Below are 12,517 nucleotides of genomic sequence, written 5' to 3'. Positions count from 1 at the left end.
AAGATAGGAAGAGTAGAGTTATCATCTGCAAGAATCTTAAATTCTATTCTAACATAAAAATGCTTCTACATGAGTATAAAGCAACAATCATAAAATGAAGAGATTGGTGGAAGATTTATAACAGTAAGTGATGCCATACAAACTCACCTCCTCCTGGTCTTCTTGTATTTTTGTGATATAGCTAATTGTGATCTCTACAAATTTAGAATGAATATTGAACAAAATGCACCTAGAGAAAATGTGGAGAAAAAAAAGCAGCATGACTGAGGATGTGAGATACTTTAAATCTGATAAGGAGGAAAATCAGACTATTTTATTTTGGTAAGAATACAGACTGTATATTAATTTGGTTCACAACTACTCTATGATAGTTGGTATATAATCCAGAAAGGACCAACGAAGAAGACATAAAAAATACTGTAAAGAACAAATTTAACACAGAACACAAAGGGCATTTTCCATAACATTTCCTACCAACATTAATTAAACTAACACAAGCTGCAAGACAAAATTTTTAGGAAGATCCTGTTGTATAGTAAAAAGGATTTTTGGCACATTTGTACCACTGGTTAATACAGACGAAGCAGAAACATGGGCATTCTCCAAGAATATCAAATATCAGCTAAAAGCTGAGCTGTAAAACATGAAGAGATTTATGCATAGAGTATTGCTGGAACCATACCAAATCCTGCAAGGTCTTAGTTCTGGTACTTGAAGAAGGAGTCCTCGAGTATCTCAGACATAATAAAAATAAGACTACAGCCCCACAAGTTCTGCCAAGTGAATTCTAGCATGGTCCTAGAATCAGATAGGAAAAAATGGAGACTATGAAAATGAACAACAGAGTAATTAAGAAGAAAGACATCTTGGAAACTGTGAATAAGCAAGTGTAAGAAAAAAATGTAAATTAAAATTACCACTGATCTACAGTACAATGTAATCCATCAAAGATCATAATAACAGCTTTCAATAATAAATCTTCACTTAGAAGCTATATGAACAAGCTCTGTAGTATTTTCCATGCAGTGCATAATACAGTGCAATAACAACAGTGAACATTGCAGAAACGTTATGTCTCTCTTACAGTTATTGATGTTGTCATCCATCATTATAGGTAATGATTTTCTATACTATTATAATCCACTGAAACTAATAATATTTGTTATGCAGATATTGAAATTACCTAATTTCATAACTATTTGTGGGCCTGAGTGCACCTCATCTAGGGTCTGCTGCTTAATATACATGTTCCTTACTACTTATGTATAAAACTTTAAACTCCAAGAAAAGCATTTACTGATACGTTATGAACAGTTGCCTGAACGAATGCACCCAAAGCAACAAAGACTGTGAAAACATGCAGCACCTATTCTACAAGCAATAGGAGTTGGCTTCTTCCTGAATTAGTTTGGCATTCCAAAGTAAATAATGGTCTGTAAGTCTGTAATGTATTTTACTTTCTTGAATGTGCGCAAATTAATGAGAAATGCTAGCTCAGACCAGCAGTTCATCTTTTCTAATGTCTTGCTTTGACATTGCCTGATGCAAGATGTACAGGACACCACCACAAAAAGAAATTAATAATACTAAGAATAATTTGGAAGAAATTAGGAACTAGCCTACATCAGAAATGTTTCATTTTATTCTCAGGAAGTCTAATTCTCCAACATGATGTACACTCCCCACATATGTACCAAATACCACATATACTTCAAACAGGTTTGAGCTGATTATTTTAATCCATGTGTGAGTCCTTAGTATCCCTGTTTTTTCCTCTGGCATAGTTAATTGTATCACAGAATGAAGTCCTTCACGATGATTTGAAAGCAAACTCAACTCCTCAATGTGCATTTAGCTGAAGTACAGTGACAGAAAGGGAATACAAAGATTTGTTTTAAAAGAAACCCAAAACACAGCAAGTTATTGCCACCTTTGAAACTGGGGTAAAACCGGCAGTGGTCATACAACTCACTTGCACAAAAATGAAATTACAGCTTTTTCCAAAATCTCAGTCTTTTCGTTCGAATGCCATTTTGGCTTCCTTTAATTTCACGCATAAAAGCCTTACCTGGAAAAAAATGTGTCTAGTCTTTTAAACTGGTACCAGCAGAGCTCAGGTCCTCATTCAGCGAAAGTTACACAAGTGCTTAATTTCACCAACTTTGAGCAGTCCCACTGTAGCAATTAAATATGTTTTATAATGTGTAAAGTCAAGCATATGCATAAATTATTACTGAACGAGGACCTTTGATCTTAAACCCAGCTTTGAAATTGTGCACTGTTTTCTAAAATTTCCACCACTCTACAAGTAAAGGTACACCCGAAGTATTCTCATAAAATTAGGACAGAACTTGGAAGATGTATTTAACTATTATAGTAATGATTAACAGCTGCAGTTTATTAGCCTCAGAGGAACTTACAGAAATTCCATGAACTTCCACTTATTCACCAAATTCTTTGCTGCAATTCAAAGGAAAAAAATAGGGGAGTGTTCTAGTAGCACCAAGATCTCCAAACTCCTATAGAGTATTTTGATTTCTCTCTGTCTTGTTTGAGGGACCATGGGTTCTCTTGCTTTAGAAACAACAAAATGATTTTTCACAAGGTCCAGCACGAGGACTCGTACGCTGCTGAAGGGATGTCACTCCACCTGAGCATCACTCTGGTAAACACAAAAGAGAAACTCCTGCAAGCTGCTCCTTTACTGAGCGTTTAACGAACCCTGAAAATCCCTACTCACAGCCGCGAATCTGGCTAATTATTACCTCTGCGACTTATGATTTATTAGTGAAGTCATTCGGGGTGGGGGGGGGGGGGGGGGGAGGGAAAGAGGGGGAAGGGATGCCATGCAAACGTTCGGTAGATGAGGGCAAACAAAGGCAGCTGTCTGGTATTTACTTCCTCTACGCAGCAAAGCACAGGGAGACAGAAAGACTCGAGAAAATCGTCCCCCGTCCGACGCGTTACTGCATCCCCCGAGCCGCTGAGAACGGGGGGGACGGGCCGGGCCGGGCCGGGCCGGGGCTGACTTCCTCCCGCAGGCAAATGACCCGCCGAAGAGCGAGCGCGTTTTTAAGGGGTGATGTAAGGGAAATTAAGCTTGACCAGCCAAGCGCACCCCCTACCTCGCCGACGAGAAAGGCGAAGAGAGGTGGCCGTGGAGCACGCCCAGCTCTCTCCTGCCCGCCTGGGAGCGGGACTGCCCGGCGGGTGACACTTACTAATTAATTATGAGCGGGCAGATGTCCCTTTAAGGTCTGCTGCGCTCTCCGAGGGCTGCAGCTGGAGCCTTGCGGGGGGAGATTTGGCTTTATTTGTACATCTCGGCGCTGGGCTAGTTCTATGGGGAGGCTTCCAGACGCCTTTGGGGGGGTGGGTGGGAGGAAAGTTGTGTGCGGGGGGAGGAAGCTAAATTCTTCTTGATGAGAAGAAACAACGTAAAGACTGAATAACAAACAGGAAATGCCTAACTCGGCTGCGAGGCGGGCGGGCGGCGCAGAGCGCTGAGCTCCACTCGTAGAGCCGCACCGCCGGGCGCGCCGGCGGACGGACCGCTCCCGCCACCCCTGCCCTGGGCCCGGGCTCCCGGCCCCGGGCTCGCAGAAGCCCAGGCATGGCTGTCTCCTACTGGATGCTGACAGGTGAGGAAAGCCGCTCCCTTTCTGTCTCGCTCTGAAAACCCAAGTCCCGAAAGCAGCTCTGCTCCCTGCGGGAGGGGGTGAAGCTGTTTGGGGGGCTGGCACCCAAGGGACCGTGTCCCCTCTCCCCCTTGCCCTTGCCCCTGCCCCGGGGGTGCCCTGCCCGGAGCTGCCCTTCAGCTGGAACCCGTGAGGGACTTCTTCGGTTTGCTTCTCTCCGGGAACTCTAATCCATAAACCAATCGTAGAGCCCGGAGGCGGGGGAGGGGGGGTGGGGGTGGGGGGCGCTGCTAGGTGAGGATGACTGGGTGAGAAATACGATAATTAAATCTGGCTTGGGAAAAGAGGTGCGCCTGGTAACTTTTTTTAAACTAGGGTAGCTTTTCTGTTTTCCTCCGTTTGGCTTTCAGATGTTCTGAGCAGTCAAATGGGAAGTGAGGAAGCAGTTAACTGCACCGAACTAAGCTCAAAAAGATGAGTTCATCCGGAGATGGAATATATGTAGTATTTCCTTTTAGGGTTTCATTTATTGTTAGGGACTTACTTGGTTTTTTTAGTAAAACAAATACAGCAAGTAACAATCCCCCTAGCTAGTCAGTCTGTAATAATATTTTGGATCTGAAATCAGGGGAATCCAAGAAGTGGGCAAGAGGCTAAGGCAATGCTGGGATTCATGTGCTTGCAAACTTGGACACTGAGCTCCCCAGCAGCTCTTGCGCTGGCAACTAGCGCACAGTGAACCTGAGGCAGTACAGAGGAAGAAATCAATTTCATAAGAACTGTCAAAATGCAGGTGGCAGCAAGCGGGGAAAAGGCAAGACTGTCGTTTTTCCCTCTTCACCCTGTGCTTATTGTGCAAGAAAGAAAGAACAGATACAGGAAAATGTGAAAATCTGAATGTCGTACTTTGGTGTGCCATATTTAGCCCTTGTTCATAGATGTCTTGATTACTTTCATTACACAGCTATATTCTCCAAAATATGTTTTTGTGTTCCTTCACAGAAGGAGGCTTTGTAAAGTGGCAAAAATTTAGTGTGCTGCAACTTCCCTTTGGAGTTGCAAAGTTGCCACTGGCACTGCTGACAGATAATTGACCAGTGCTGACAAAAAGGTTTATTATCAGGTAGGAAAACAACTCAAGGCTGGGTCCCATCCAGATCTCTCAGGGGCTTACTAGTTTTTACTGGGGTTTTTTTTGGTTGTGGGGTGTTTTGTTTTTTGTTTTTTTTTTAAAAAGTTGGTGTGAAATAGACTATACTTAGAAATAAGAGGAGGCATTACAGATAGCAGCAATGGGATTCAAATTGTCTCAGATAAATAAGAGAAGTATTCCTACATAAACAAGTCAAAATGTCACAAAAATACAGACAAGGATTTTTAGAATTACAATGGAATAAAAAATAAATGCAAACTAATTACATGCTCCTCTTTCTTATAAAGGAAAAAAAAAGGGCAAATAGTCTGGCATGTACTAGCAGACAAAGCCAATCTAGAATAAAGAAGGTGCACAGGGTTTTTTTTAATTATTCAACTTGGTATTGGTGAGGCTTCTGAGAATCTTCAGTACAGGAAGTCTGACAGAAGCAAACAGGCAGAAGTGCACAGAGAAGTGACAAGCCTGATAAGAGCTGAGGAAAATGACCTAGGAAGAAAGACTGAAAGAGTTAGGCTTGTTTAGCTAGAGGAGAGAAAACTAAGGGGAAAGTGTTGAGCATTTCAAATATGTATTTTTACCAAAGTATTATTAGTGAGAATGTTCTTCCAGATGTCAATGTTTTCTTTGTTTTGTGAGAGCACTCAATCATTATTGTCTATATTGCATATGTTGGTTTATAAAGAGATTGATGAATAGTTGGTTCTCCCTGTCCAACAAAGGCCAAGAGAAAATCAATGTAACTTGCTGTGCAAAAATCTTAGGGAATATTCAGAACTTTCTTACTCTTCAGGTAATGAACTGCTAGAACAGGCTACCAAAAAACCCCACCCTGCATAATCTTCTTCACTGAAAGTTATGATCAAGTTGGATAAACACCTGTGAGGGATGGTTGAGGTTTACTTCACCTAGCCTCAGTGTAAGTGGTTTGACTAGGGATCTGCTGAGGTTTTCTCCAGCCTTATATTTCAACAGCAGAGGAAGAAAGAAATCAGTCCCACAGGTACCATTACTTTTTAGTGGTTCTTCATTTACAGTTTTATGTGTAGCCTGTTCCCTCCTGGAATTCTCTCCTCATTGATGATGACCATGTTGTTGGTAGCTATTAAGAGTACTCATAATATAAAAGACCAGTAATCATAAAGACAGAACTGTATGCAGAAAATGAAGTAGTCTCTGTCCAGAGCCTGCAAAGGCAGGACAGACACAGGATAAAGGGAAAGCATGACATACCCGTTTTCCCTCTCCATCTTTATCTTTTAACTTCCTTTGCTCTGGCAACAGTAATGTCCAACATTCGCAGCAGATTTTCCCCTATATTCAAGATTCTTTCACACTAGTTTTTCTCATCCAGGGCTTGAGCATGTTTGCATGAATTCTAGCTAAAATGGCTATATCATGGGGGAGAGGGGGTTTCCTATGAACATGACCTCTCCTCGTCTAGAATCTGTACACAACCCATCTTCTTCATAAAGCAGCTGATCAAGACTTGAAGATATAGCTCAGCGTGTTTCAAATGTTTTCAAAATAATAATCTTACAAAAGCAGCATGGCTCCAAAACGCCTATGAATATACGCTATCACCATTTTTATCTTGTCTTGTACCACAGTACCAGTGCTTGAGGTCTGAAAATGCATGCCAAATTATTCCAACTATTAGTAACTATAAAATTGTTTTTAAAAAGTGATAAATTGCAAAAAATGTCAGGTTTTACACTTAGTCTTAATCTTTTACCAAGACTGGAACAGACCATATAATTTTGAACTTTTATGTTAAAACTGTATGTAGAGATAAAAGTATCCGCTTGTTTTGGCTCACTGGGGTCAAATTCATCTCTCTCCCTGACATTAGCAAAATTGGCATGAACTTTAAAAATTACAGTTACATGGTTCTTACATTTTTGGAAATGTTGTTTTTCTTCTACTGCTCATTCTCTGACATATTCAAACAAATAACAATACCCAGCACTTGCTTTGCCTACTCTGGTAAAAAGTATCTTCACTAGTAAATGTTCTCCTTTATAAGCTGACAATGGTCTTGCTAATTGTGGATGCATCACTGAAGCTTACAGTTGCCACTAAATACTTGTGGACCACTGTTCATAACGGTATAAAATCTCATGATTTTTTGAGAAAGGACTTCAGCGCATCTCAAAATGTCTCCTTCTACAACAACAGTCAATTTAGTAAGTTGTATGACAACTTTGGTTTCAAGGTTGTTGTTCTTTATTTTGGGTTGGGTTTTTTTTGTGTTTGTGGTGGGTTTTGGGGTTTCTTTCAACACAGTAAGTCACCTGCTGGCATGAATGTTTCTTTTCCACTGGATGGTACTGGATGCCAGCTTGCAACCTTTATCTCAAGTATATCGCATCTCCAGTGATGTGAGGCTGCTTGTAAGAATTAGACTGGAACCAACAAGCAGAGAAAACTTTGTAAATACACAGCAGCAAAAGAATACAAAATGAATATTAAGTTGGAAGGTAAATATGCACTACAGCAAATTTCTCTTGAAAGAATTGCATGAGGTCAACCCTTGCAATTTTATAATAGCAAAGAATGTAATGAAGAAAATTCACCACAAATTCACCATGCAGCATTTACATAGATAAGTGAAAGGAACGCCTAAAGAAAAGCTGAGTGCACGCTCTCTGCCTAAGCCATGAAACATCAATACAAAATTGTATTGATTACGTACAAGCCCAAATTAAACAAACAGTTATTTATACATGTGCTTATGTTATATTCCCTTGGGTGGTCCAGCTTCCTTCTGTGAAACTATTCATGCTAAGAGTTAAGCATGTGTGCTAACAGGAAGAGAGTCTGAGGTCTCGTAAATAAATCCTATTATGTAATATCTGATAAAGTTGTTTTTACATCAGTATCAAGCTTAGAAACAAGGAACGCACACTACTGGGCCAGATCTGAGTTCAGTGTCCCGTCACAACAACTGACTAGTGGTAGATACTTGACAGAAATTTGTAATGGGAGACATGGGATGATTTTTTTGCTCACAGTAGCCTTGTATCTCATTAAATCCTTGACTCCAAAGCCTTTCCAAGTCAGGAAATTCAATAATCCACAGTGGTTTTTTGTTTTGTTTTGTTTTCAAAAAAAGAAGTAACTGAAAGAGACCAGAAACTTCCTATTAATGATTCTAAATTTGCCATTTTCTCATCTCTAAGATAATGTCCTCTTGCTTTTTGGTTATCAGACCCATAGTGTAGCCACTCCAAACTTACTGTATCTGCTCCGGTAGCCCCGATACACTTATCATGGCACGTTAGTTTGTCTACTTTCTTCCATATTTTTTTGTTCTTTTGAATCATTCTGCATACAAGCATTTTTTCTATGCTCCGTTCTTTTCTTTCCTCATTCTTTCTCCGTTCTGAAATGGAGATTTCAGTGTCATACACCGTTTCAAAATAAGCTGCAGCACTTGCATAATGTTATCCTTTTTAATATTCTTTCCGGCATGTTAAATTTGCCTAGGCTGCAAATTGAGCTGTGTAGCTATTGTTCAGGTCCCTTTTCTATGCAAGTATCATTGAACAAATCTGTGTGTTTTTGCAAGCCACGTTACTTACATTTGTCAACATCATACTCCATTTGACAGGTGCTTATCTGTCTGTCTCCGACGCCTCTCAGCACCCTCTCATTCTGACTAACTAGCAGGTTCAGGAAGCAGCTCAAGTTTCAGTATTGGCTGAAGCGTTAACTTGCAAGTTTAACCGAAAGACTTTCAAGCTGAAGTTCGGTTTAAAAGCCGTGCCAAAGTAACGGTTCCGGGTCTGAGGTGGCCTGGGTCTGCTCTTCATGCCACTCGGACCAGCAGCCGTTAGGTGAGGTGCCCCCGCCTGCCCTCCCCGGCTCTCGAGGGGCCGCGGCCTTCGCTTACCGCACCCCGAAGGCGGGCTACTTAGCCGTACCCTCCTCACCTCTGTCTCGATCTGCAACCACAACCTTCCACAACTGCTTAAGTTTGGGGGCTTTCTCCCTCTTCTCTCCCTCTTAGAAGCCTCTGCAAGTTTGAGCCGTCGCTGTAAAGAGCTAGAGGGGAAGGACCGGCGCGGGCCGCCCCGACCCCCTGCCGCCTCGCTCGCGGAGGGGCTGTAGCGGGGACACGCACCGATTTACAGTCCTCTCCCGCCTCACAGCACACGGCAGCATCGCGGCTGCCCGCTAGTCCGTGTCCCGCCCCCCGCCCGAAGGTTTCCCTCCGGAGATCCCCCGGCTTGCGGCGTCTCCCCTGACGGCGGGGCGGAGGCGGCAGGACACGCGCCCCCCTGCCCCCCTCCCCCCCGCCGCCGCCGCCGCCGCCGCCGCCGCCGCACACAACACCCGCCCGTAGGCGCCACTTCGGCGCATGCGCCGGGTCGCCCGGCAGAGGCGCCGGGGGGTGGGGGGGAGGGGAGCGGCCGTGCGCGTGCGCGTCGGGCGCGGAGCCGAAAAGGCGGGGGGAGGCGGCGCGTTCGGCCGGCGCTGTTTAGGACGGGCGGGGCGCATGCGCTTTGGGGCGGCGGGGCGCTGCGCATGCGCGCTGGGCGAGGCGAAGGGAGGGGGCGGCGGTGGTGCGTGCTTGGAGGCAGCCGCCGCGCCGCGCCTGAGATTCAGCCCAGGCTTCGCCGCGGGCCCGGGGCGGGCCGGTGCTCGGGGAGGGCCGTTCGCCGCGGCCCGAGGTAGGCCGGCCGCCAGCGCTCGCCGCCTCCTGCTGCCAGGCCTTCTGGGGTAGGTAGGCCTAGCTGGCCGCTGCCGCCGCGGTTGAGGGGAAGCCGGGAGCGGTGCGGAGGCGCAAGGAGCCGCCAGGATGAAGCTGGTGAGGAAGGACCTGGAGAAGGATAATGCCGGGCAGGTGACGCTGATCCCCGAGGAGCCGGAGGACATGTGGCACACCTACAACCTGCTGCAGGTGGGTGACAGTCTGCGGGCCTCCACCATCCGGAAGGTGCAGACCGAGTCGGCCACGGGCAGCGTGGGCAGCAACCGCATCCGCACCACCCTCACCCTCTGCGTGGCGGCCATCGACTTCGACTCGCAGGCCTGCCAGCTGCGGGTCAAGGGCACTAACATCCAAGAGAACGAGTACGTCAAGATGGGGGCCTACCACACCATCGAGCTGGAGCCCAACCGGCAGTTCACGCTGGCGAAGAAGCAGTGGGACAGCGTGGTGCTGGAGCGCATCGAGCAGGCCTGCGACCCAGCCTGGAACGCTGATGTGGCAGCCGTGGTCATGCAGGAAGGGTTGGCTCACGTCTGCCTGGTTACGCCAAACATGACGCTTACCCGCGCCAAGGTGGAGGTGAACATCCCTCGCAAGCGGAAAGGGAACTGTAGTCAGCATGACCGGGCCCTAGAGAGGTTTTACGAGCAGGTGGTGCAAGCCATCCAGCGGCATATCAACTTTGCGGTGGTGAAGTGTGTACTGGTGGCCAGCCCAGGCTTTGTACGGGAGCAGTTTTGTGACTACATGTTCCAGCAGGCGGTCAAGACTGATAACAAGCTTCTGCTGGAGAACAGGTCCAAGTTCCTACAGGTAAGGAGATCAGCAGCCTGCAGAGTGGGTAGAAAGAGGCTTAAGAGCTGTCTGTGATAATAGACAGTACTTACAAGGGTGATGTGAAATAGTTCACTTATTAGCGGAAAATAAATTTATGTCTGTGCATCATAGGGAAATTATTCTTACGCCGCCCAAACTGCGAGGCAGTTATGCAAGACACAGGTATGGTTCCTTCTTACCATACCTTAATGTGGAATAGGGAAATCATTAAATATTTCAAACGCCCTATAAAGGCGTATTTAATTGTAAATTAAGAGTGAAGTACAAGTTGGAAAATGGTTTACTCGTAGTGTTAATCTGTCATGCTGTTTAGCATGCATGTTTAATAACAGCTTTCTAAAGATTTTTAAAAAAAAAAAACAAAAGTACCCAGATGTGGTATAGGCTAGTTAATTTTGTTGTTAGTTTTGTACTACATAGTTAAAGATTATGCAGACCATAGCATTTTTTTCCTGTTCCTTAGTCATTGATTGAGTGGGTGGTGTTTTTTGCCTTTCACCAAAACAGGCAAACTCAGAACCTAAAAGAAGGGGTTTTTTTCATAAGGATAGTTGTATCTTTTTTAAATTGGGAGTAGGCCTTTAATCTCTGCTTGCAAAATGTTGGGAGGCGGGGCAGGGGGGAGCATTTCCCAATACTTAATGGTCAGAACGTTTAGACACACCTTGCACCAAGAAGCCTCCTTTTGCATTTGTCGCAAAGTGATAATACTACGTATGAAAAGTTTTAATGTACTTCAGAGCTTTGCAGGCCTAATAGATATGCAGTTGTGCAAGACTTGATGCTTTTGCACTATATGTCTGCAGTCTTAAGAGGTCTTCCCCTTCTTTAAAAGGGAAAGGCTTAAGTCTTAGTTTCTCAGTAGTTTCACATGGCCCTACCTTGGGGACTGTCTGCAACAGCTTGCATATTTAACCCAGTCTTTGAATAAGAGAAACAGCTTTCCTGCACTTCTTAAAATACAGTTTAAGGGATTTGGTATAGATAGGCTTAGGGTTGCAGGAGAGATCCTTTAAGAAAAGAATCGTGAAAAGAATCAAGAGATAACTTCCTTGAATAATTATCAAGATAAATATTATGTATAGTGGAAGCTGTTTGTGATTGGCTAATCAAGAAAACAGTCCTTCTTTAAAAAAACAAACACCTTTGACTTCTTTTTTTACTCTAGGTCCACTCTTCCTCGGGACATAAATACGCATTGAAGGAAGCCCTCTGCGACCCAGCTGTAACTAGCCGTCTCTCTGACACTAAGGCAGCTGGTGAGGTCAAAGCTTTAGATGACTTCTATAAAATGCTGCAGCATGAGCCTGACCGGGCTTTTTATGGTCTAAAACATGTGGAGAAGGCCAACGAAGCCATGGCCATTGATACCTTGCTGATCAGTGATGAGCTTTTCCGGCACCAGGATGTGGCTACACGTGCCCGATATGTTAGATTGGTAGATAGTGTACGTGAGAACATGGGCACAGTACGCATTTTCTCCAGCCTTCATGTGTCTGGAGAGCAGCTTGGCCGACTGACAGGGGTGGCAGCCATCCTGCGCTTTCCTGTTGCTGAGGTCTCTGACCAGGAAGATGATTCTAGCTCTGAAGAGGATTGATAACAGTGACTTCATTCCACAGTTTCTTCTCCAAGTCATGTTGAAATGACATTAAAGGCCCTCCCTTCCTAAATACTGTGTGCAGATGTGCCATGACATGTAATTTAAGTTTTTGATAGTATTTCCTACAGTGTATAACTGCTCAGCACAGTAATGGATATCTGATCTATGGTAATGATTATTGATATACTATGCATTGGAGCTGACTGGTTTTGTAAGTTACACCCTGGACCTCCAGCAGTACAAGAAACTTGGCTCCCCAATACTGCTCATTCTGCAGGTTAAGGCAGACTGGCAGCTTAGTGTTTTGGAATGTGTATGAAAATTTAATAAACTAAGAGGGAGAAAATTATGTCAGGCTGTATTATTTCTGTTCAAATACCTGAAAAGAGTATTGCAAAACATATGTAAAACTTCATGCAAGACCTATCAAAATTGTGCTTGGATCTTCTTAGGAACTCACTGTTCTTCCTAAAATGTGGCAAAGGAGTGGGATCAACATAATCTGTTAGGGTTTTTTTGTGGTGTTACAAGTGTAGCCACTTAAATATTTCTGTGAAACACTGGAAGCA

The 12,517-nt window shown here is 44.3% G+C and overlaps 2 protein-coding genes across 3 annotated transcripts in view; both read left to right on the top strand.

Moving 5' to 3' along the window:
* Positions 1 to 3,421: 3,421 nt before the first annotated feature.
* ITGA1 (integrin subunit alpha 1) overlaps positions 3,422 to 12,517 on the top strand; it is a 74,561-nt gene continuing 65,465 nt past the window's right edge. For both annotated transcript variants that reach the window (XM_049796179.1, XM_049796180.1), the window contains exon 1: positions 3,422 to 3,641. In XM_049796179.1, the coding sequence (XP_049652136.1) occupies positions 3,614 to 3,641 (28 nt within the window). In that variant the 5' untranslated portion in view covers positions 3,422 to 3,613. The remainder of the gene's footprint in view (positions 3,642 to 12,517) is intronic.
* PELO (pelota mRNA surveillance and ribosome rescue factor) lies at positions 9,291 to 12,297 on the top strand. Its single transcript, XM_049796181.1, has 2 exons — positions 9,291 to 10,321; positions 11,514 to 12,297. Exons 1-2 carry the CDS (start codon positions 9,596 to 9,598, stop codon positions 11,943 to 11,945), a joined length of 1,158 nt encoding a protein of 385 aa, XP_049652138.1. The 5' UTR covers positions 9,291 to 9,595; the 3' UTR covers positions 11,946 to 12,297.

The sequence above is a fragment of the Accipiter gentilis genome, chromosome Z (genome assembly GCF_929443795.1).
Source record: "Accipiter gentilis chromosome Z, bAccGen1.1, whole genome shotgun sequence".
NCBI classification, from domain to species: Eukaryota; Metazoa; Chordata; class Aves; order Accipitriformes; family Accipitridae; genus Astur; species Astur gentilis.
Note: the sequence above shows the minus strand (reverse complement) of the source record. Positions and strands in the feature narration are given on the sequence as shown.

Excerpts from the sequence above, each read along its gene's own strand:
- PELO (XM_049796181.1), top strand. The coding sequence starts at position 9,596 with ATGAAGCTGGTGAGGAAGGACCTGGAGAAGGATAATGCCGGGCAGGTG. Across the intron at positions 10,322-11,513 it reads ACAGGTCCAAGTTCCTACAG|GTCCACTCTTCCTCGGGACA; the intron begins GTAAGGAGATCA and ends TTTTTACTCTAG.